The sequence below is a fragment of the Salvelinus alpinus genome, chromosome 5, assembly GCF_045679555.1.
Source record: "Salvelinus alpinus chromosome 5, SLU_Salpinus.1, whole genome shotgun sequence".
In the NCBI taxonomy this organism is placed as follows: domain Eukaryota; kingdom Metazoa; phylum Chordata; class Actinopteri; order Salmoniformes; family Salmonidae; genus Salvelinus; species Salvelinus alpinus.
In genome coordinates, this window is record NC_092090.1 from 57,580,469 (window position 1) to 57,606,957 (window position 26,489).

The 26,489-nt window shown below is 43.2% G+C and overlaps 2 protein-coding genes across 3 annotated transcripts in view; one reads left to right on the forward strand and one right to left on the reverse strand.

Moving 5' to 3' along the window:
- LOC139576376 (retinol dehydrogenase 14) overlaps window positions 1–26,489 on the reverse strand; it is a 183,784-nt gene that overhangs the window by 107,448 nt on the left and 49,847 nt on the right. The gene's annotated exons all lie outside the window — the stretch shown is intronic.
- Window positions 14,138–26,489, forward strand: part of LOC139576374 (kremen protein 1-like) — a 109,298-nt gene continuing 96,946 nt past the window's right edge. For both annotated transcript variants that reach the window (XM_071402454.1, XM_071402455.1), the window contains exon 1: window positions 14,138–14,877. In XM_071402454.1, coding sequence (XP_071258555.1) covers window positions 14,796–14,877 — 82 coding nt within the window. In that variant the 5' untranslated portion in view covers window positions 14,138–14,795. The remainder of the gene's footprint in view (window positions 14,878–26,489) is intronic.

The window sequence follows — 26,489 nt, forward strand, 5'->3', positions numbered from 1 at the left end:
TGCTCACTTGAGCCCGGCAAGTGCGAAGAGCTGGAATAGAGCGCACCGGGCTATGAATGCGAACTGGATACACCGTGCGCATCACTGCGTAACACGGTGTCTGACCAGTCAAACACTCCCCAGCACGCCCGCTTTGCAGCGCTCTCCATGCTAGCACCTCTCTCCGGAATCTTGCGTCGAACTCCTCACCCGACTCCCTGACTGGCTCTATGTGCCCCCCCCCCAAAAAAAACTTATTGGGGTTTCTGTGGCCTACCTCGTTGGTATTTCTCCTCGTAATATCGCCGTTCCGCTTTTGCTGCCTCTATTTCCTCCTTCGGAAGGCGATACTCCCCAGCCTGCATCCAGGGTCCTGCTCCGTCCAAAATCTCCTCCCAGGTCCATTCCTCCTTAACACGCTGCTTGGTCCTTTTATGGTGGGTTCTTCTGTCACGGCCGTCAAAAGGAGGAGACCAAGGCGCAGCGTGGTATGCGTACATTCTTCTTTAATCTAAGAATGAACACTGAACAAAACTAACAAAATAACAAAACGAACCGTGAAGCTATACAAATGAGTGCTGACAGGCAACTACACATAGACAAGAACCCACGAACACAAAAGGGAAAATGGCTACCTAAATATGATCCCCAATCAGAGACAACGATAAACAGCTGCCTCTGATTGGGAACCATATCAGGCCACCAGAGACATATAAATCACCTAGACCTACAACAACCCTTGACATACCAAAACCCTAGACAATACAAAACTAACGTACCCACCCTAGTCACACCCTGACCCAACCAAAATATAAAGAAAACAGAGATAACTCAGGTCAGGGCGTGACACTGGATTTGTTCTACTTTGGAGAATCTCTCATAAGATCGGTAAAAGTAACGTACAACAATCCTTTATGTAAATTAATAAATAACGTTTACTTCTCTGGGAACTTTGAATTTTCAAAAGGCATAAAACAAAGTTGTCACCATGCTTATTTATTGTCCTTTGAACTGTTAGACTTATCATTGGATCTGATTATATAGCTAAGCCTTTGGGTGGATGTTCATACCATGGATCATTTTGTTGTAAAACAAACTATTTGATAAAATATTGAATTTGGCCTTTACTGCTATAGCCCATAGAAATGCAATTAATAACACATTTATAAATGGAAAAATCGTCAGTCAAAAAAATAAATCATAAGGAATAATGTTTTAAGATATAATAAAGCTCAACAAAGTACTGAGTAAAGGCTCCGTGCTCTGGCTGGGCCACTCAAAGACATTCAGAGACTTGTCCCGAAGCCACTCCTGCGTTGTCTTGGCTGTGTACTTAGGGTCGTTGTCCTGTTGGAAGGTGAACTTTCGCCCCAGTCTGAGGTCCTGATCGCTCTGGAGCAGGTTTTCAACAAGGATCTCCCTGTAATTTGCTCAGTTCATCTTTCCCTCGATCCTGACTAGTTTCCCAGCACCTGCCACTGTCAGAGTGACCATCAGGTTATTGGTATCCTCCCTGACCAAGGCCCTTCTCCCCCGATTGCTCAGTTTTGCCGGGCGACCAGTTCTAGGAAGAGTCTTGGTGGTTCCAAACTTCTTCCATTTAAGAATGATCGAGGCCACTGTTTTCTTGGGGACCTTCAATGCTGCAGAAATGTTTTGGTACCCTTTCCCAGATCTGTGCCTCGACACAATCCTGTCTTGGAGCTCTACTGACTATTCTCATGGCTTGGTTTTCTTGTGGGACCTTATATAGACAGGTGTGTGCCTTTCCAAATTATGAACAATCAATTGAATTTACGACAGGTGGACTCCAATCAAGTTGTAGAAACATGTCAAGGATGATCAATGGAAACAGGATGCACCTGAACTAAATTTGAATCTCATAGCAAGGGTCTGAATACTTATGTAAATAAGGCTTCTTTTTTTTCAGTACCAGTCAAAAGTTTTGACACACCTTCTCATTCCAGGGTTTTTCCCCCCAAAATTACTTTTTAAAAATATATATAGTTTACCTTTATTTAACTAGGCAAGTCAGTTAAGAACAAATTCTTATTTTCAATAACGGCCTATGAACAGTGGGGTAACTGCCTTTTTGAGGGGCAGAACCACCGATTTTTTTACCTTGTCAGCTTGGGGATTTGATCTTGCAACCTTTACGGTTATTAGTCCAATGCTCTAACCACTAGGCTACATGCCACCCCTCACATTGTATAATAATAGTGAAGACATCAAAACTATGAAATTACACATGGAATCATGTAGTAACCAAAAAAGTGTTAAACAAATCTAAATATATTTTATATTTGAGTTTCTTCAAAGTAGCCGCCCTTTGTCCTGATGACAGCTTTGCACACTCTTGGCATTCTCTCAACCAGCTTCATGAGGAATACTTTTCCAACAGTCTTGAAGGAGTTCCCACATATGCTGAGCACTTGATGGTTGTGGACATAATAATTTCACATGTTCGAGAAGGCATTTCTACCCCAAAAAAACATTTTGATTTAAAAAAGAAAGTTTACGTTCAAATGGCTCTCCTGTGAAGTGGTGACCCACGACATACGCCTAGTTTCCTGAAACGAGTCACATATACAGTATACACTGAGTATACAAAACATTAGGAACACCTTCCTAATATTGAGTTGTGCCGGAAGTTCCCTCTAAGCTCCCTGGGACTGCCGGGCAGAAGAAATATCAGCCTGCTCAGAGAAGCACAAGATTGAACTTCACTCAACTTTCTAGAGTTTTCTCCGTTAGTTAACACTATCAACGTTTCCCTTTACTGTGGGATTTGTGATCAAATCAACGCAATATTAGCCACTTTCAATGCAACATACCAAAACAAAACAAATGATGCAACACTTAGTATGCAAAACTAACTATGCAAGAGATTTTGTTGTAGGATTCAATTGCATTGAAGGGCAAGACTCAGGCCCATAGTCTACACAGACCAGTGCTCCATAACCAGAGCTGCAGTAGGCCTATATGCAAATAGACCATTGCCTTATATGGATTTGTTAATTAACCATAATTGTAATTAAATGTAATAACTGATGAATAGTGTCATTTTATTTGATTTAACAGTGTTGTCGTTGGGAAAAATTACAATGTTATTTACTTTAATCTGACAAGTTCTTTCTTTTTAAGTCTTTCAACAGACCAATGACAACAGCTGGTTGAGATGGGGACCTTTGCCAGCTGCATGCACCTGCTGGTTAACACGGAGCCTGCTGCAGCCGGTGCCATCCATGTTCTCCATGTCACCCTCGCTGAAGGCAACAGCCCAAACAGTCTACACAGCGATGAAGCCGGAACACGCAGAGTTACCCGCACAGCTGCAGCAGTCTTCACTCGGCATGGTTCGTCAGTGGCAGGGACTCCAGATGTGTGGGAGGTGTTCCTCAAAAGGAGAGTTAAAAAAACAAACATCTGATCATCTACCATGGCCACTGGATGAACATCTACTTTTACAATGCCCTGGCCTTGTACTGGCCCAATGACAATGACCTGTTGAAGTCTTGCAGTTCGACCATCAAGGAGCCATTGTACAGGGCAGGACGCAGGGCCATGGGCATGATCCATGCCCTGATCATGAAGCCTTTCAAAAGGATTCTGAAGTTGCCAGGCAATATTTTAGACATGAATGCCGATCTTCAGAAGATGCTTTTTGCCTTGCAGGTTTGGAGCAGCGATGGGTCTGCTGCAATGAAAAGGGATCCAGTGTTTGGATGTGGCACCACTGGAAAACGAGCTGGCTGCAAAGGTGTTCGAGGAGGTGGAAAGTGAAGAGCAAAACACCTTCACCCAGCTGGCCATTGAGTTCATCAGTACCGAGATGCTGATCGTTCTCTAGAGGCAGGCTTCCACCCAGCTGCCATGAGGCAAACACTGGGTGGCCAGTGGTCCAGTCATAGAGATCGCCAACATAGTCCCCAAGAGCAACATGATTGGAGGGTGCGACATGGCTAACTTGGAAAACCTGCTGCGCTGCAAGCCATCCATAGCCTCCCGCAACCTGGAGACCACTGTGATGTGGTGGCAAACAAACCCAGCGGGTACCTTGACAGCCTTTCTCCCACAGAGAAGGAGAAGGTCCTTAATGATACCAGGCAGAAGGTTCCCTCTGTCTTTCAGATGGTCAAGAGCAAGAAGTGAGCACTTCAAATGGCCCTTGAGGAGAAGATGGGGCAGAAGATGAGGAACAAGAAGGAAAAAGATGCCACACTGCAGGCAAGTAAATTCAGGATCAGCCAAGAGATCACCAAGTACAATGACACCTTGGACCTCCAACAGCCAAGAGTCCGATCAGCTCAAAGAGGAAGAGCGCAAATACAAGTTGGACCAATCAAAATCAAGGTATTTTGATATTTACATTTACATTTGAGTAATTTAGCAGATGCTCTCATCCAGAGCGACTCACAGTCATTATTGAATATTACATTTGTTTAACAATGTGCCAAATAATCCCGTAAGGGAGGGGTCACCAATGAGGCAATGTGACACGTAAAAAATGTTTTAATAATAATTCCAGGTTAGAGGAGTTGGTCAGGAGACCAGAGGGTGGCACAGGGTGGAGCCCAGAGAAGTGGAAGCAATTAACACAATATATAGCATCAAGTACGATGTTTGTGAGGCCTTGTGGAGCTTCTTTCTCCTTAAAAGACCTAAAAAATTACCAACCTCTATCTGGTGTGATGATACAGTGTGGCGGTGACAGCCTTTTTCCCAATGCGCTCATTGGTAATCCCAGTAAATCCCATGCCTGTTATTTTTGTTTTTTCTTGAGCCTTTCCAGATGTATTATTTCTATTGTATAGACCTGTAATTATTATTGAGAATGCATTTGGATTTATATGCTTTTGACTGAATTATAAATTGTCCAAGTTGAGGAGTTGCCGGTTCCCCATTGATATGTTAAGTGATTGTTTTGGCACCTACGAAGGGGGTTTGAAATGTGGCTTGAAATATCCGATTCCATGTGCTTTTTGGCTGTTCAGACTGCAGGAAAAATAACAGATTTGAATCTGGGATTTGAATCACAGGCTTTAGTGTCCTACCTCATATCTTTCTCTCCCTGTGCTTCTCTCTCTGTGTGTTTCTCTCTCTGTGTGTTTCTCTCTCTGTGTTTCTCTCTCTCTGTCTCTCTCTCTCGCTCTCTGAGATAAAGCATACCACATTATAATAACCAGGCATTCCAGAGGGTGTCACCCCAATGCTAATTAGAGACCACGAAGGTAGAGGGAGATTGATGAATTCTCTATGTGTGTACGGGCTTTTACCAACATATTTACAACATTTTTTATTTTAATGAGTAAATTAATTTGGTTTCTTCCTTCAACCAGACAACAGAAAAGCCCGTCATTAGTTCTGAGATTCTGAAGTTGCTAGCCAAATGGGCCATTCTATTGGCATGGTTGATAAACGGACTGGTCGTCCATTCTAAGCCAAAAAGGTTTCTATGGATGCTAGCTACTTCTCCTTTGCTAGCTAGTCAACTAAAGCTAACACACAATCACATCAAGCAGCTGATATGACAGCAAACTATGTGCATTTTTGTTTGTTTTACCTTTGTTTCTATTGCCATTTCTTTGGATATATCCATTATAATGATCCTGATAAATGAATTTGCCTGGCTCAGATAAGCTGTCATTCTCGTCCGGACACGTTCATTCTCTATGGCATGGTGGAGATCGCAAAAGAAAAACAACTTCAACATTGTTGCACAGGTTGGAGAACCAGGCAGCAAGCTTCAGACAAACCCCAACTGTTGCAAACCAATTTTCTAGGCTAGAATCTTGCGAAAAAAATATCTGGACTTTTTTTTAAAAGTTGATGAATTGCCTGGCTGGGGTGTGGGACAGTAGATGTGCATTGATCATTCAAATGGAACTGTTAATAGGCATTACCCGGGGATTGTGGTGAGTAACTCCCTGCTAACAACCAATCAGAATCTAGGATCCAAACAACCTGTTTTATAATTAATCATACCATGGCATTGTTGAATACTCGTTCATGATTGGCATGAAGGGAATTCTACAGCATGCATTATTTCCCTATAACGCACAGTATATTAGCATGGTAGAATTCAATGGCCAGTTCATTCTTACATGTTCTATTGCCGTGTTTATAACAACTGGGAACTCAGAAACAAAATAGCTCGGACTGGGGAAGACCTGAAGATCACTGACGTCATGATTTGACCTAGTTCCCAGTTGTCTTGAAAGCACCATTAGTTTGAGCTGCTTTTGAAAGCAAAAGTCAAATTGAAAACATTAACGTTATTGGCATTGATGAATGTTCATAATAACAAGCTAGGCGTGATGGTTTGGTTAGCTAAACTAGCAAGTCTGTTTGTTTGGTGACCAAGGCAACTACTGTAGCTATCTAGTAAACTTGCTATCTACTTCAGTGGATGTTGAACACATTTCTTCCTGCAAATTAACACATTTCTAGCAGCAAATGTGTTAAATTATAGCCATGGTATAAAAGGGATGATCAACTCAGGGCTCTATGCGTTCTCTGGAAAATAATGCAACTCCGTGGAAGGATAGTTCCACTCTGCTAGCGTGTCGTGGAACACACCTTCCACGCATAGCCCCTGATTGATTTTCCCTTACATATTCCCCATGTAATGTTAATTGGGCGCTAACATGGCTGCCATAGAATGTTGTAGTGTCATGTAAATGCATCATAATGCTGAAACTTAAATTGCCCAACTCTCTAAATACATGACTCCGGGCAGGACCGGGGGACTGGGACTCTGTAACTCTGTGTGTTGTGATTTTAATTAATGTAGTGACTCGAGAAGTGTCAGAGTGTTCGGCGTTTAGTTGGAATTGCAACGACAGCTAAACAGTGAGTCAAACATTAAGAAGTCAAAAGGAGGGTGGAGTAGGGACAACATGAGCACATTTTGTGTTCGCCAAACTGTGAAGAAATATGTTTTTTATTATTTTGAATGTTCTACTATTGTTAACACTTCATTGGAACAAAGTTATCGAAAAAAGAAGGGGTGAACATATTTGAAAAAAGTTACAACATGTGACTGTTTTTTGTTCTTTTAAAGAAATCACATACTTATTGTCCCCCCATCTCTATCTTTCTCTTTTTTTCAGTCTCTCTCTTTCTTTCTCTCTCCCTTTCTCCGTCTCTCTCTCCCTCTCTCCGTCTCTCTCTATTTTTCTCTCTGTCTCTCTTTTTCTCTCTGTCTCTCTTTCTTTCCGTCTCTCGCTCTATCTCTCTTGCTCTTGGATAATAAAACAGCTCATCTAATAAGGCAATCGCATTTACATTTTCATATTCATGTTACGCATATTTCTCCTTCGCAAGGTTAGGCCCAACTCATAAGACTCTAGAATATAAACACCAATGAGAGCCCCCTATCCTAGACTTTTCACCTCAGAAAAATGATTTAATTTCTGAAATATAGGGTTCACTGAAATATAATCGCTATGAGCACTACACTCCACTCCGGATCGTCTGTAGATATGACTAGTCTTGGCTCACCCCACCGAACCCTAAAGTGCAAATTTGATGTATGCATGTAAGAGGGCATACAGTGTTTCATCAGGAGAGTGCAGGATGAAAGACAAATAGCAGGGTTGCTGTAACTCCAGTTGACCACAAGGAATGCAACCAGGCAGCGTGTACAGACAGGAGAGGAGAGGAGAGGAGAGAGGAACAACGTGATTCCGCACAGAGAAGAGGATAGACAAAGGCTCCAACCCTGCTCACTGTAGGCTGCTTATCATCATTATCCTCTATGAAAGGAGTAAAAGTAGTGAGGAGTAAGATAAGTATTTTAATGGGATTCAGTAGAAATTTTGAAAAGTATGAAAATGGCACACAGAGAATATTCGAATAACTTAAAGAAGTCAATGTACAATATTATGGCCCTTCTTCCGTCTTTTATTATTACTGTATGAAACAAGGATTTAGTGTCCCTTAGAATAGTTCATATTGACTGTTTTTATTAATAATTATTTGGTTTTCCAAAAAATGAATACATTTGTGAATCATAGACTGTATGTAGAGATCCACTCTAAGTTGACACTGTAGTGTCGACTTAAAGGCAGTGTGGCCTCATGGTGGCCATGTAGCAGCTTGAGGATACTGTGTAACTTACATCTCCAAAGGTCACGAGTCACCCAGGATTATTACTTTCCCAGTGCAGTGTTATATAGTGTACCCTCCCAAACAACCCGACCAACCAGCCAACTCTGTGAGTTCTGGCATATTTCTGTTGGTGAGGTTGGGTTGGTAAGATCATAATGGATATTCTATTTTAGGGTCCTGAATGCTTTCTGACTCTGTGTGTGTTTGTGTGTGTGTGTGTGTGTGCATGCGTTCATGTCGTGCATGTGTCCGACAGTCGGACAGAGCAGAGGACAGCAATACTTCCTAATTGTGATATTACGATGAACACATGAGGGTGCTGTTCTGCTTACAACGTTTGGGAAGTAGTGAGAGAAAGTCAAGCGGTAGAATTACTAGAGCATTTGGGACTAAAGTATAATTCTGCACCTGTTTTCTGCATGATAACCGATTACTAAGCTATAAATGGTAAAAAAAAAGGTGGTCACAATTTATTTGGATAGTCAGGATTTTCCATCTGTAGATGCTCTACTGATGGTCATAAAATGTAGGGTTAGGATAAGGATTATGGTTAGGGTTAGAGCTAGGGTTAAGGTTAGTAGATAGTTAGTTGAAATGTTACTGTAGATAGTCTGTAGAGCATCTATCCAAATATAAGTTCAAGGCTGCTTATGTTTTAACTCCATTCTACGCTTTTTATTTGCTTCAAAAAAATGTGGTTTCACCCCCTCCAAAAGCCTGGAACCAAATTTCTATTGCAAATAAGCTACTGTAAACATAATTTGTTTTTCAATACAACACATTTTACGGGGACTTCTGGATTACGTCCCACTTTGTCTCAAAATGGAGCAGGATCATTGAACATGTCATGGTTCATCCTGGCCCTGAGGGTAACTTACAGGAACAAAGCTATAGCATGGTCAGTATAGTGAGGGAAGAAACCTTTTGAAATGAGAATAAACTGCTTTCTCCATCTATTCATCCTCACACTGAGCCTCTCATTTCAGACTCCAGACAGTCTGAAATAATCAGTTCTCCACAGTAAATAGTAGCTGTGTGTCATGAACAGTACGTTTCAGAGACTTTCAGTGAGTTACAGAGAGTTTCAGAGAGTTTCAATGAGTCTTGCACATCAAGTCAAACTAAACCAAGGTCCTGGCTCTGTGGTCACTGAAGATCCCAAGGCATTTGTGACAGTAGGGGTGTTAACCCCAGTGTCCCTGGCTGAATTCCAACTTCGCCCCTCATGTATTCTCAACCTTATTCCCTGATAAAAGAAAGTTAAATAAATGAACCAGTGTTATTAATGTGTTATTATTTTACTGAGGCACTAAAACTGCTCTGACATGCAAACCCTCAATGACTCCCACTTTACTGTCTCTCAATTTAATTCAATGGGCTTTATGATCTCTCTCTCTCACACACACACACTCTCTCTCACTGCCCAACGTTGCAGGTTGAATCCATTGCCACGATTTCCTGTCACATGATTCGAAATAGGATCCCCTGCTTGCTTTCTACTATCTCTCTTGTGTCTGTGTGTTGAGACCTGCCTGCCTTGGAGTTCACTTCACAGACTTTAAACGCGAACTAGGAACGACACCTCTACCCACACAAAACGACTGGCCGCATCAGTCCGCATCAGGCTGCGTTCAGAACAACAGTTCACCTGCGTCCGAAGCTCCGAACACTCTCTGCTCCGTTCGGAACACGACTGTACCCAAGACAAGTCCCCGCTCTTTCTTTCTCAAAGACGCGAGCGATGGATTCATTTTTGACAAATACTGCTGCCCTTCTACTAGTTGGGTTTTTATCTTCGACTGCTTCCAGACAGTTCGACACTGGTAAGTTGATCAGAAACTTATTCTGCTGTTGTTTCTTCTCCCAGTGTGTTTCTTTATCCAACACATCCGCTAGAAGAAGCCTTTAAAAGTTACGAGGTACGCTGCGTACTTTTTTGAGCCGCCTGAGAATTTCCTCCCAAGACGCTAAATGGAAAGATTAGGCTATTGGTGTGAAATTCTTTGCGAATATAATTTACTGTATGACTGAATTTGTGCACTTATCTTAGCCTGTGAATATGCTACAATGCTCTGCACTTGTAGCGTACAACAGAACATTACACAGAATTCTTTATATGCGTCTTCCAACCTGTCTACTGGCATGTTTTGTATAGTCTACTGTACATCGTAGCAGATGCTGAAAGGCTGGTGCTACCTGTCACTGGTTAAATTCATAAACGAACAGATTGTCAATTGTCTTATGACAAATGCTATTGTTGATGGCGCATTTGTATTGCCCACCACAGACTTTGTAGGTCATTGACTTTATTCTGAAATGTGTATACATTATTTAATATAGGCTACTCTAGTAATATCCAATCATTGTAATAAAGTAGGCTAATAATGCAATATTGTCCAAGGTATTGGGTTGACAGTGGGCCAGAGTCATTTGCTGTTATTTATTACATTCCTTATGAATGAGTTGAGTTGGCTACATTGTAATACAATATGGACTCCCCATAGCGACATTGGATTCCCTCGTTTCAAAACGAGCCCCCTCTTTTAAGAGAAAAATAAAGAATTTGTTTGTTTTGAATATTTAATATTGATGACCACATAAACCAACATTTCTGGTGCTGTAATTTGTCTTGTGTTTAATGTCTAAACAGAAAATCCTCCTGCTTTCCTGTTAATTTTTTTCTTTCTTAATTATACCTTTGATTCCAATGAGAGGTTTGGCCATCTGGGCTACATATGTTAGTGCTCCCATGTGTACCTATGTATTACCACTGTAAACTATGGTATTCCCCTCTTTGCCTGCAATGGACAGAGAACCCTAGTCCAGAATACTGAATTCTGGCCTAAAGTATTCTGTATGTTAACTGTATAATATCTATATACCCTCTGCATAATAGATATTGGGTATATAATCATATTTTATACATCCTTTGCATCTGGAGAATCTATTCTGTTTTCTGTTGCATATTTGTCATAGAGCAACTCAGTGTGGTGATGATGTTCTCTCTATTTTGGATGTTTTCCCCAAATACATTTTAGATCAAGTAGAACAAACATTTCTGAGTGGAGACAACATGCACAGGCACACAGACACACACACACACACACACACACACACACACACACACACACACACACACACACACACACACACACACACACAAACACACACACACACACACACACACACACACACACACACACACACACACACACACACACACACACACACACACACACACACACACACTCACACACACACATCACACACACACACAGTTTCCAGTGTACCACTCATACAAATTGAATTTATGCCGAAGCGAATTGTCCTTTTATATCTTGTCTCCTGTACAGTACAGATAGGGTTGTCATCCCTACTGTAACTATGCAGTAGGGCAGGGTTTCCCAAACTTGGGTGCACATTTTGGTTTTTGCCCTAGCACTATACTGGTGATTCAAATAATCACAGCTTGATGATGAATCGGTTATTTGAATCAGCTGTGTAGTGCTAGGGCATAAACCAAAACCTGCAACCAGGGTGGGCCCAGGACCGAGTTTGGGAAACCCTGCAGTAGGACTTTTCTATTTGAGGATCTTGCATGTATTTAAGAGTTTTTTCTACTCCTCTCTCTCTCTCTCTCTCGCTCTCTCTCTCTATCTCTCTCTCTCGCGCGCGCACGCACGCAGTGTGAACCTCCCCCATCCAAAAGACCCTATTAACTTCAATTTGGGGAAATGTTTACTGTATAGGCGATGCATTTCCTTCTTGTTTTGACCTTTTGGGATTATTTGTGTATTAATATTGTATTACTGCACTATAGGAACTAGAAATACAAGCATTTCACTGCACCTGCTGTAACATCTGCAAATCTGTGTACGCAACCAATAAACTTGGATTTAATTTGTTACATACGGTACATCTCTGATCTTGTCAATATCAGATAAAAAAATTAATACTTAATCTTATCATCATAGTAGTACATTTGAGTATATATCATACTTTTATGTTTCTACTTTACAGACATACATGTCGTTTTCAAAATCTGTAGTAGACTAACCGGTTTAAATGTAAAATCTATAGGTTTATCAAACATTTAAGTGATCATAAATTAAGAGCAGTCGCATTATGTAACAGTAAAATGTATTTTAACAAAAGATAAAAGAATCATATCAAAAGTAATGTGCGCATTGCATTATGAAAGGCAATTACTTTATATGAAAATGTATTGCAATGCGAAACATGTATTTCTAGATGATACACTGATTTAAGTTGGGTGAAAAATGTACTGTATGATTTTGTGTTGTACTTAGTCAATTAAAAATGTACTTAGTGTTTTGAAACAACTGCCTTTTTGATGGTCTGTTTGGAGTTTTGTACTAAGAGTGGTGAAAATGTACCATATACCTGTGAAAATTGCACAAAAAAAGTGATAAAAAAAGAAAAAACTGTAACGTCCACACTGGACCAAATCTGAACCTATCATAGACTTATGTCTCACAAGTTTGGATAGCACAGGACAGTAGACTACAGTACAGTGAGTAAAGAACAGAATAGTACTGTACAATATAGCACAGTACTGAGTACAGAACTGTACAGATAGTAGAGCACAGTAGACTACAGTACAACACAATAAAGTACACTACAATATAGTACAGTGAGTAGAGCACAGTAGAGTACAGTCAAATACAGTAGTACAGTACAATACTGTACAGTAAAGAAAAGTAGAGTATAGTACAGTAGAGTACAGAATATTCTACTGTACTCTACTGTACTGAACTAAATCGACTTTACTTCACTGTACTGAACTCTACCCTACTCTGCTCTGCTGTGCTGTATTGTACTGCACTCTACTCTACTGTGCTGCACTGTGTCAAAACTTGTGAAACATGAGGAGAATGACGTTCATATCTATAATTATGCATTTCCGTAGTACAGATCAGGGACCCATGATGTAATTCTGTTACCATCATTCCGTTACCGGGTGTAAATCCAATTCACTTACTGTAGTTCAATAACCAAAATAGATTTTTTCAAACTCAAGGTGCCGTGTCCTAGCTGACACCCCATTCTTTCTGCAGACATCTCTGAATCTTAATTCACATAAACACCTGAGAGACATTTGACCGTAATTCCTTTACCAAAGTTTGCATTTGCACAGTTCTACCAAGAAATGTGTTTTTGTACATTTTTCAGTGGACATTGTTAAATGTAGTCCTTGTGCATTTTTTTTACAAATTTAACTAGGTAAGTCAGTTAAGAACATATTCTTATTTTCAATGACAGCCTAAGAGCAGTGGGTTAACTGCCTTGTTCAGGGGCAGAATGACAGATTTTTACCGTGTCAGCTCAGGGATTCGATCTAGTAACCTTTCAGTTACTCGTCCAACACTCTAACCACTAGGCTACCTGCCACCCCAAAGAGTTGAGAGTTGCATAGAGTATGGTTTGTTAAAATCAATGTTTTTTGGGGCATAATTCAATTTCCGTAGAATTGCCAAGCACTTATAGCTACAGGCTTACTGTGTCGTAGGTGTTGAATGAAGATATATAGCTGAGGCTTAAACACTCATAATCTCTGCCTCCTTTTTACACTTACTGCGTCTCAAATGTCACCCTATTGCCTATACAGTATAGTGCACTTCTCTTGACCAGAGCCCAATGGGCCCTGGTCAAAATTGGTGCACTATAACGGGAATAGGGTTCCATTTGGGACGCACACATTGGTTTTCAGAGCTGAGTGTCTTTAAGGGCTTTATAAACGGGCCCAGCCGCTTGGACTCCCACATACCATTCTCCACTCTAACCAACCAGGAGCAAAGCTCAGAGAGAGAAAGTTTGCTTGGCAGCCGCAGAGACACTTGACACTCGTACACACAAATGGAAGTCGTTTCGTGTCAAAGCTGTAACAGTGGAGTTTTGAGTTTTGCTGAAAGATGGTAATGTTTGCTTTCGCGGTGTGTGTCGGGCCCTATGAACAACCCGGAGCCGGTTAAACTGCAGTTATTTTTCTGTTGTTGACGTTTGTGTTCGGGGGAGTCGAGAAGCAAGTTCAGAGAGTGACGTTTAATAATAAATAGCACAAGGAACAAAACAAGAAACACGAGTAGCGTACAGACATGAAACAACGGAACATAAACAATAACGCCTAGGGAAAGAACCAAAGGGAGTGACATATATAGGGAAGGTAATCAGGCAGTTGATTGAGTCTGGGTGAGTCTGATGAGGCGCTGATGCGGGTAAAGATAGTGACAGGTGTGCGTAATAATGAGCAGCCTGACGACCTCGAGTGCTGGAGAGGGAGTATACGTGACTGTATCCCCTCCTTGACACTCGGCTCCAGCCGCAGGACACCAACCAGAGGGACGGTCCCGAGGACCAGGAACTGGTTGCTTATGGTGAGGCGCGGGAACCTGTTGAACCGGCTGAGGCACGGGAACCTGACTAGGATCCCTTGCTTGCTTTCTACTATCTCTCTTGTGTCTTTGTGTGTTTAGACCTGCCTGCCTTGGAGTTCACTTCACAGACTTTAAAAGCGAACTTGGAATGACACCTCTACTCACACAAAACGACTGGCCTCATCAGGCTGCGTTCAGAACAACAGTTCACCTGCGTCCGAAGCTCCGAACACTCTCTGCTCCATTCGGAACACGACTCTACCGTACCCAAGACAAGTCCCCGCTCTTTCTTTCTCAAAGACACGAGCGATGGATTCATTTTTGACCAATACTGCTGCCCTTCTACTAGTTGGGTTTTTATCTTCGACTGCTTCCAGACAGTTCGACACTGGTAAGTTGATCAGAAACTTATTCGGCTGTTGTTTCTTCTCCCAGTGTGTGTCTTTATCCAACACGTCCGCTAGAAGAAGCCTTTAAAAGTTACGAGGTACGCTGCGTACTTTTTTGAGCCACCTGAGAATTTCCTCCCAAGACACTCAATGGAAAGATTAGGCTATTGGTGTGAAATTCTTTGCGAATTGAAATTACTGAATTTGAATACAATGTGGTGCACTTATCATAGCCTGTGAATATGCTACAATGCTCTGCACTTGTAGCGTACAACACAACATTACACATAATTATTTCTATGCCTCTCCCGACCTTTCTACTGGCATGTTTTGTATAGCCTACTGTACATCGTAGCAGATGCTGAAAGGCTGGTGCTACCTGTCACTGGTTAAATTCATAAACGAACAGATTGTCCATTTTCTTATGACAAATGCTATTGTTGATGGTGCATTTGTATTGCCCACCACAGACGTTGTAGGCATTGACTTTATTCTGAAATGTGTAAACATTTTAATATAGGCTACTCTAGTAATATCCAATCATTGTAATAAAGTAGGCTAATAATGCAATATTGTCCAAGGTATTGGGTTGACAGTGGGCCAGAGTCTTTGGCTGTTATTTATTTCATTCCTTATGAATGGGTTGAGTTGGCCACATTGTAATACAATGTGGACTCCCCACAGTGACACCTGGATTCCCTCCTTCCAGAATATGAACTTGAAGCCTTCCTTGTTGTACACAGTCAGACGCTGAGACATCGACATGCCAACTTCAATTTATCTTCCGTATTCAGACTGAAAAACATAAATTAACACTGCAGAGAAATTACGCAAATACCATGCAACTGTATTCTTGTATTATGTTTAAAAAAAAAAGAAAATGCCCATTTTCTCCCCAATTTCATTGGTAGTTACAGTCTTGTCTCATCGCTGCAACTCCCGTACGGACTCGAGAGAGGCGAAGGTCAAGACCCATGCGTCCTCCGAAACACAACCCAACCAAGCCAAGCTGCACTGCTTCTTGACACAATGCCCACTTAACCCGGAAGCTAGCCGCACCAATGTGTCGGAGGAAACACCGTACACCTGGCCACCATGTCTGGAGTCGCTAGTGTGCAATGGGACAAGGACATCCCTACCGGCCAAGCCCTCCGATAACCCGGACGACGCTGGGCCAATTGTGTACCACCACGTGAGTCTCCCGGTCGCGGCCGTCTGCGACAAGCCTGGACTTTAACCCAGAATCTCTAGTGGCACAGCAATGCGACGCAGTGGCATAGACCACTGTGCCACTCGGGAGGTCTTGACCTCCCCTTTTTAAGAGAAAAATTAAGAATTTGTTTCATTTGAATATTTAATAATTATTAACACATAAACCAACATTTCTGATGCTGTATTTTGTCTTGTGTTTAATGTCTAAACAGCAAATCCTCCTTTTTTTTGGTTTCTTAATATTACCTTTGATTCCAATGAGAGGTCTGACCATCTGGGCTACATATATTAGTGCTCCCATGTGTACCTATGTATTACCACTGTAAACTATGGTATTCCCCTCTTTGCCCTGCAATGGACAGAAAACCCTAGTCCACAATACTGAATTCTGGCCTAAATGATTCTGTGTTAACTGTATAATATCTATATACCCTCTGCATAATAGATATTGGGTATATAATCATATTTTATACATCCTTTGCATCTGGAAAATCTATTCTGTTTTCTGTTGCATATTTGTCATAGAGCAACTCAGTGTGGTGATGATGTTCTCTCTATTTTGGATGTTTTCCCCAAATACATTTTAGATCAAGTAGAACAAACATTTCTGAGTGGAGACAACATGCACAGGCGCAGGCACACACACACACACACACACACACACACACACACACACACACACACACACACACACACACACACACACACACACACACACACACACACACACACACACACACACACACACACACACACACACACACACACACACACACACAGACAGACAGACAGACAGACAGACAGACAGACACAGACACAGAGTTTCCCCATGTGCCACTCATACAAATTGAATTCATCCCGAAGCAAATTGTCCTTTTATATCTTGTCTCCTGTACAGTACAGATAGGGTTGTCATCCCTACTGTAACTATGCAGTAGGGCAAGGTTTCCCAAACTTGGGTGCACATATTGTTTTTTACCCTAGCACTATACTGGTGATTCAAATAATCAAAGCTTGATGATGAATCGGTTATTTGAATCAGCTGTGTAGTGCTAGGGCATTAACCAAAACCTGCAACCAGGGGGGCCCCAGGACCGAGTTTGGGAAACCCTGCAGTAGGACTTTTCCATGAGCACCGACATGGGAAGTTTATAGGAGCATATCAAATTAAGAGTCTATATAAAAGGCATAGATGCATTTTTCTACCATTATCCATCTTAGAAATTAGGCATAAGTAAAGGCTTTGATTTCTGAATAAACAGATGGAAAAGGGGTCTTAGAAAAACATCTACCAGAAAAAGTCTTAAGGTATCAGAAATACAACAAAACACAATAATGTTGACGTAAACACCCCTGGCAACTAATAGCATCACTAATATTTAGTTTTGGAGTTATTGTTTACATTTTGTAAGTTTAAGAAATATTGCCTTGTGCCTTGTAATTCCGTTACCTAAAACCCTAAAACCTCCGAGGCACGGGAGCCTGACGGGCCGGCTCCGAGGCGCGGGAGCCTGACATTTAAAAAAAAAAAATACTCCCTGATGCTCCCCTTTGGTGAGGCGTTATTCCAGAACGTTTACGCTGGGAATCGGGAAACATGTTCAGGAAGTGACTTTTAATAGTAAATAACACATGGAACAAGTCAAGAAACACGAGTTGTGTACAGACATGAAACAATGGAACAGAAACAAAACACCTAGGGAAAGAACCAAAGGGAGTGACATATATAGGGAAGGTAATCAGGCAGGTGATTGAGTCCAGTTGAGTCTGATGAGGCTATTTGAATCAGCTGTGTAGTGCTAGGGCATAAACCAAAACCTGCACCCAGGGGGGCCCCAGGACCGAGTTTGGGAAACCTTGCAGTAGGACATTTCCATCGAAAGGACCCATGAGCATCAACATGTGAGGTTTATAGGAGCATATCACATTGGGTGTTAAATGAAAGCTAAGAGTCTATATAAAAGGCATAGATGCATTTTTCTACCATTCTCCATCTTAAAAATTAGGCTTAAGTAAAGGCTTGGATTTCTGGATAAACAGATGGAAACGGGGTCTTAGAAAACATCTACCAGAAAAATTCTTTAAAGGTTTTCAGAAATACAACAAAACAAAACAAAAATCATAACTGCAAGGCCAGCTGAATATCTTTGAGTCCATGTATGGCCATACCCGTTGCCGACAGGTGTATAAAATTGACAAACATTGGCAGTAGAATGGCCCATACTGAAGAGTTCAGTGATTTTCAACGTGGAACTGTTATTTGATGCTACCTTTCCATCAAGTCAGTTCATCAAATTTCAGCCCTGCTAGAGCTCCCCCAGTCAACTGTAAGTGCTGTTATTGTGAAGTGGAAATGTCTAGGTGCAACAACGTCTCAGCCACGAAGTGGTAGGCTCCACAAGCTCACAGAACGGGACCGCTGAGTGCTGAAATCGTCTGTCCTCGGTTGCAACACTAATTACCAAGTCGGGAGCTTTATGAAATGGGTTTCCATGGCCGAGCAGCCTCACACAAGCCTAAGATCACCATGCTTAATGCCAAGCGTTGGCTGGAGTGGTGTAGAGCTTGCTGCCATTGGACTCTGGAGCAGTGGAAACGTGTTCTCTGGAGTGATGAATCACGCTTCATCATCTGGCAGTCTGGCGGATGAATCTGGGTTTGGCGGGTGCCAGGAGAACACCACCTGCCCGAATGCATAATGGTCTGGGGCTGTTTTTTTATGGTTCGGGCTAGGCCCCTTAGTTCTAGTGAAGGAAAACCTTAACGCTAAAGCGTACAATGACATTCTAGACAATTCTGTGCTTCCAACTTTGTGTCAACACTTTGGGGAAGGCCCTCTCCTGTTTGAGAATGACAATGCCCCAGTGCACAAAGCGAGGTCCATACAGAAGTGGTTTGTCAAGATTGGTGTGGAAGAACTTGACTGGCCTGCACAGAGCCCTGACCTCAACCCCCTCGAACACCTTTGAAATGAATTGGAGCGCCAACTGCGAGCCAGGCCTAATCACCTAATATCAGTGCCCAACTTCACTAATGCTCTTCAGTCCCCACAGCAATGTTCCAACATCTAGTGGAAAGCCTTCCCAGAAGAGTAGAGGCTGTTATAGCAGCAACGTGTGGACCAACTATATATTAATGCCCATAATTTTGGAAGAGATGTTTGACGAGCAGGTGTCCACATACCTTTGGCCATATAGTGTATTTTTCTGCATAACATCATTAGGCTTGGACGGTTTACTGTTGAAATTTAACCCTAACCCTTGCAGGGGTGCATGCTAAGCCACTGTCTATGACTATACGTTATAGTTATACTTATAGTTATACTTATCGTTAATGAGCTCGAGGAGAACAGAGGAGTTGATTCTGATTCGATAACCCTCACAGCTATCCTCCAATCACAACAATTATTCAAATATTGTAACTCTTCACTTTTTTCTTCTTCACAGAACAGGTTGGTATCCGGTTGCTAAGCAACTGTTTTTTGTTTGTACATGCAAAACCAGTCTGTCAAAATTTGTAAGTGCTAGCTCATGTCTAAATTCTCAAACTAAATATATACTGCAATTCCAACCACAAAATTTAAGCCTCAAAATACAACAACTTGCCTAGCTAACAGCTACATATTTGTTTTTTACTTTGTTATAATTCGAATTTTGTTTTTGAGGCTCCACATGTTGTCATGGAAAATATGAATATTATTTCCAACAACCAACTCCACCTGCATATAGAACGTGGAGGCCAGTCTCTTTGGCAATGACATTTTAAATTTTTTTATTTAAACTTTATTTAACTAGGCAAGGCAGTTAAAAACACATTCTTATTTACAATGACGGCCTATCCCGGCTAAACCCAGTCGACGCTGGCCCAATTGTGCGCCGCCCTATGGGACTCCCAATCACAGCCAGATGTGATTCAGCATGGATTTGAATCAGGGACTGTAGTGATGCCTCTTGCACCGAGATGCAATGCCTTAGACCACTGCGCCACTCGGGAGTGACAAAGATTGAAATGTTAGCTAAAAAGAGTGGTACCCAGACTAGAGACATTCAATCCCCTCCTGAATCAAGATCCCTGTTGCCATTGCTTTGTGAGTCCCAAATAATATATAAAATAACACCCCTTGTGTGCACTTCCGGTAATACCGTAGGTGTAGGTGTTTGACGAAGGAATATCTGAGGAAAAAGGGAAGGCAACTGAACTGTCAAAAATAAGGCCTGGTGAAAACATGATGTGGTTATCCAGGCAGGATACTAGGGGCGAAATGTCATGGCGTTTGGAAATGATTGAACAGGAGAGAGCGTTAGGTTTGCCATTACTTATCTCGTGCTGTGAAGTAGTCTCTGTAGTGACGTAGAGATGCGCGATCTAACTTGTAAGACGGGGCTAATGTGACATGTCAGGAGTGTTCTCTGTTCAGAGAGAGCATCCGACTTGCCCTCATATGAAGCAACGGCGTGACGTTCTGACGTAAACTGCATTCAGATGGAAATCATATCAAGGAGAGGAGTTTGGATTAGTGTCAATGTGTATGGTGTGTGGAGTCTATGTGCTTGTGCTCCTCTGTGTGTACGTGTGTATGCTAGCCTAGCGGTTAATACCGTTGGACCAAATCCCAGAGCCGGCAAGGTGAGTTATCCCCCGACAGCAACTGCTCCCCAGGCGCTGACGACATGGACGTCGACTAAGGCAGCCACCCTCGCCTCTTTGATTCAGAGGGGGTTGGGTTAAATGTGGAAGACACACATTTTGGTTGAATGCATTCAGTAGTGCAACTGACTAGGTATCCCCTTTCCCTCCCTTCTATCTTTGCTTTATTGAGGGCTATCCAGAAACTGCTTCAGGCAGCTACCACCCGTTAGACTCTTTATTCCCCTCTTTGACTTTGAACCAGTGCAGTGGGGAAGAGGAGTGAGGAGAGTGAGTGAGTGTCTAGTGATGGATTTCCTTCCAGTCCAGACTGACTCCCCTAGCTGTCTCTGTGCTACACTGACTGTGAGCAGCAGAATTTGGCAACCAAATGGCTTTCTCCTGCTACCTACGTCTACCATATCTGGCAACGTGACCCCTCACTCCTGCTCCGACTCCTGCTGTGTCCGGCAACCTCACCACTCTCTTGCTCTCCCCTGCTCCTGCTCCGAGACCCATCCTGGGCCAGCTTAACAGCAGAACACAGCCTAGTTCACAGAGCCTGCACTCTGTCAGGAGCATCGCAGAGCAGACAGCCAGATACATTACTGGCCTGGAGTGGAGCTGTGTGTGTTGTGTTAGTGTGTGTGCGTGTGTGTGTGTGTGTGTGTGTGTGTGTGTGTGTGTGTGTGTGTGTGTGTGTGTGTGTGTGTGTGTGTGTGTGTGTGTGTGTGTGTGTGTGTGTGTGTGTGTGTGTGTGTGTGTGTGTGTGGCCAACAGCGCACAGTGTGGTAACTGATAAACGGTCCTCGCTGGGTTGTAACTGTTTGTGTAATGTTTTTTTCTCCCACTCTGGCAACCAAGCTACAAAACAGACACAGATTAATGGGCTTTTGTGATGACTTCTCAAATTTCTGGCTCAAGTTGTGTGCGCTTGCGTGTGTAGGTATATGTACAGGCCAGATCAGACGTAGAGGCATGGCCTAGGCCCTAAGACATTCATAAACTCCCCATGTTCCTGCTCAGGTTTTAAAGAGGTCACCACGCAACGCTAAGACCCGGGGGTCTCATGTCCTCACCCCTGACTCCCCTTTCCCCATAGTCTCTCTCCCTCCATCCCCCGTCTCCCTCCTCTCTCCCCCGTCCAGCCCAAGTGTTGCTTCCTCTCCCCCCTCTCGCCCGTCTCTCTACCCCTCTCTCCTACTTTCTCTTCCCCCCCTCATCCATCTTCTCCTCCATCCCTTTCGCTCTCTACCCCCCTACAGCCCAGGTGTTGCCTCACCCCCCATCCCTTCACTCTTCCCTGGGTCTGTCTCTAGTTAGGTCCCTCTCTCTCTTCCTCTCGTAACTGCCGCCCATGCGTCATATGTTTTGACTGGGTTATGTCACAGTTTGCGTCCTGACTGACTGTTTGACTAGGATGGGGATGGGACTGAGGTTGCATGCGTCCCAAATGGCAGCCTGTTCCCTATGTAGTGCAGTAGATCTGACCAGGACCCATAGGGAATAGGGTGCCATTTGGGACATAGCCGATGATGGGGCTGTAGGGGCTGGGTCCTCTTTGAGGATAACAGTGAGACCCTCGGGGGGGATATGTGACCATGTGTTGGCAGGAGGATGGAGGGATAGAGATAGAGAGGTAAATGGAGACAGACGGGGGGGGGGGGGGTTTAGGGCTGCTGGAACGTATGTGTGTGCCTGTGACTCCGTGCACACGTGCGTATGTGTGTGTTTAACCCATATTGCTCAGCACAGGGAGTGTCAGTGGGTTATAGGCTTCATATGTGGCCCTTGTGGTCCTTTTTTAGTTTTTTTGGGCCACTCTAAACTCTTCGCCATGGATGGGCTTCAGTGCAGCAGACACTGGTGAACCACTAAATGTATGTGGAGCGGTGTGTGTGTGTGTGTGTGTGTGTGTGTGTGTGTGTGTGTGTGTGTGTGTGTGTGTGTGTGTGTGTGTGTGTGTGTGTGTGTGTGTGTGTGTGTGTGTGTGTGTGTGTGTGTGTGTGTGTGTGCGCGCGTGCGCGCGCGTGTGTGTGTTTGTGCGCCTCTCGTCTCCTTCCTCTCCTCTCCTATGTATAATCAGTGCATACCCCGGCCCATATGTTCCCCTCATAAGTCTCTGATGGAACGCCAGAAGATGTTCACTTCAACAGGGAAACATAACACACAAACTAAACTAACACCAATATGTTTCCAGATAGAAGTCCAGTAGTCTCCAGTCATGCGGTGTTTGTTTACAAGCACACAACAAAGAGAGACCTGAGCCTTTTATCACTGTTGTGCAGCACGTGTACAGCAGGTGATGAAGTTACAGTATGGAATTCACAACTAAATGTTTGCCAGGTAGATATCTTATGAAGTTAATTCTAAAATGTGCTAAGTGCTCTGCAGTTGTTAATCTGTTTTGCAAATTTAATTTTTGCAAAATCAAGCTTCGCTTAGTAACAGCAGAGAATCCCCTTCTGGATCAATAGCTCTGTTGTGTAATATTTGTTTTGTGCGTGCAGCAAACTGCGAGTAGCATTTTTGAGTTACTTGTATAACTTTATGAGCCTGGGATGTCTGTCCTGCGAATAGTTTAGGTCAGAGACTATATGAAATGTTCGCAATGCACTCGTTAGCATTTAGTTAGCATTCTCTACGAGATTTTACATGTACTGTACTTGTTAGCATTGCTAGCCTTCGGATTACAGCGGTTTGAAAAAAGAGCCCCATTTGTTCAGTGCTGATATTACCGAATATCCCAAGATGGCACAAGGTCAGTATGAAGGTATGACAATCTGGATACCGCCCAAGCCTAGCTGGCACACCGCAGTGAGAGATCAGGCTGGGCATTACTAGCAGCTTAGTACTATAATATGCTAGGATCTACTTGCTATCCTATCCCTAGCCTATCTTGTTGTCTCATGCGCTACACTAGTGGAATCAGGCTGTCAGTGCTGTTAGCAATCCTAACAATGTGTTTGCATGAATGGAGACAGAAGGATTGGGGCTTGGAGAGGTTGTGTTAGGACTTCTGAAAGGCAAAGAGTTTAAGGGTGGAGAAGGAGGAAGAGAAGAGAGACATGGGATATGGAGAGATGTATAGAAACAGAGAGAGGGAGACGGAGACAGAGCAGATATTATAGTGAAAGAGAGAGAGAATATGAGTGCTCCCTATTTGCCTACATTCCCAGTACTCTGCAGCATGCCCTGACTTGCGACGGCTGCCCGAAGTTCAGTGGAATACTCATATTTATTTGGCTGAAAGTGAATTCAGTTTGGCTGGAAGTAGGAAACATACGAAAAAGCTAACTTTGGTCTGTGTTATGTGGCTTAGCGTCCGGCCGCTGGCCCAGTAGCTACTTCCTGTTGACCCCTGGGTGGTGCCCTGCAGAGGTCAGGTTACGGCCGACGCCCTGGGACAGGCTACCATTGCAGCCACAGACCCAGACGGACGGAGCCTTATTGTACACTGTCCTGATTAGGATTATTATTACTATTATTACCAAGCCTGAGTCTAGACTAGCTGTAGCTGTGAATGTTTTTTTTGTCATGTTCCTCCGAGGATTTCAAAGGCTTCTGTGTGTTTGATCAGGAGCCCTTTTTCAGTCTCTGTCTGTCTGTCTGTCTGTCTGTCTGTCTGTCTGTCTGTCTGTCTGTCTGTCTGTCTGTCTGTCTGGCTGGCTGGCTGGCTGGCTGGCTGGCTGGCTGGCTGGCTGGCTGGCTGGCTCTACTTCTGTCTGTCTGTCTGTCTCTACTTCTGTCTGTCTGTCTGTCTCTACTTCTGTCTGTCTGTCTGTCTCTACTTCTGTCTGTGTCTGTCTGTCTGTCTCTACTTCAGTCTGTGTCTGTCTGTCTCTACTTCTGTCTGTGTCTGTCTGTCTCTACTTCTGTCTGTGTCTGTCTGTCTGTCTCTACTTCTGTCTGTGTCTGTCTGTCTGTCTCTACTTCTGTCTGTGTCTGTCTGTCTGTCTCTACTTCTGTCTGTGTCTGTCTGTCTGTCTCTACTTCTGTCTGTGTCTGTCTGTCTGTCTCTACTTCTGTCTGTCTGTCTGTGTCTGTCTGTCTCTACTTCTGTCTGTCTGTCTGTGTCTGTCTGTCTCTACTTCTGTCTGTCTGTCTGTGTCTGTCTGTCTCTACTTCTGTGTGTCTGTCTGTCTCTACTTCTGTCTGTCTGTCTGTGTCTGTCTGTCTCTACTTCTTTCTTTCTCTCATTCTCTCTCTCTCTCTGTTATTCTCTGTTCGTACTCCTTTCCATCTCTTTCTCTTTCACCTTGTGCAAGCCACCCCTGTCATCTTCTCATGTGTCAGAAAGTCTCTGCAAGTTTCTTTCTCTACCGCCCTTCCTCCCTCTTTCTTTCCCTCCCCGCCCCGTGTCAGAGTCAGATTCGCTTTCTGCCAGAGGCCCTGTCCCGTCTCATCTCTGAAAGTCAGAGACACTTCGTCAGATGAGGAGGCGAATGGGGCAGCTATCCTCTCTCTAGGTAGTAGATTGGGGACATGACAGATGTGGTGAATATGTAAAGCGTGTTGTGAGAAGAGAGAAAAGAAAGAGGGCCCCAAACAAGGTGGTTTTATGTTCACTGTGTCACTCAGTCTGGCCTGATCCGGCAAGGCAGCTCTCTCCTCTGCTCACACTCCTCTTCTCCTTTCTCCTCTTCTCCTCTACACAGAATTAAGCTGTCAAGCATCTGCTTGGCTCAACACTCTGTGTGTTTTTGTGTGTGTGCGCACGTGCATATGTGTGTGTGTCCAATGCTCAACTGCCAAGACTGGAGGACATAAACAATGTTTCGGTGGTGGGAGTGTATTCGCTGTTCTTTTTTCTGTCTGCTGCCAGCTATGACTTTTCTTGGGACATTTTTTGTGTTAAACGTAGGTCAAGGTCAATCAGGGATGTTTTGTGCCTGGACATGTCCAATTTCAACTGTATTTCACTGTCCTCCTGACCCTTTAGAACTTTATCTATACTGTTGTTGCGCGATACATCAACATCTCTGCACTGCATTCTCTCTTTCATTTCTCTCTCTCTCTCTTCCTCTCTCTCTTCCTCTCTCTCTCTCTCTCTTCCTCTCTCTCTCTATCTTCCTCTCTCTTATTCCCCTCTCCCTCTATCTCTGCCATTATATCTCTCTCTCTCTCTCTCTCTCTCTCTCTCTCTCTCTCTCTCTCTCTCTCTCTCTCTCTCTCTCTCTCTCTCTCTCTCTCTCTCTCTCTCTCTCTCTCTCTCTCTCTTCCACTCCTCCTCCATCCCTCTCTTATTTGAATGCCATTATGCATGAGCAGCGTTTGTCACCTCATCGGCCCAGTCTTCTTATGTACCTTGACATTTGCTTAAGCATTAGGAGCCTCTCCTCTCATTTCCCACTGACATTCTCTCCGGGCCCCGCCAATCCCTATGGGTCCTGGTCAAAAGTAGTGCGCAATGGAGGGAATAGGGTTCCATTTGCAACACAGCCTATGTTTCAGGCCATCAAACTGAACACACTTCGAGACGTGGCGTACGCAGCGCAGGATAAATGCAGATACGCAAAGAACAGTAATGGCATTACATATAGCACCATACATGCCCCGTGCTTTCAGAGAATTCTATCAACTCTCTACAGCAAACAATTGTTTTTCCTTATTGAAATGCAATTTTATTCATCTGAATGGAATTTTAAAGTACGTTTGGTTAGGATTGGAAGCCCCTGAAGGGAAGTGTGTTTCGATGCATTGGAGAATTACACAAAATAATGAGTTTTTGTGCCTATGCTTTTGGATTCATATAATGAGTTGAAATCAAAATGCA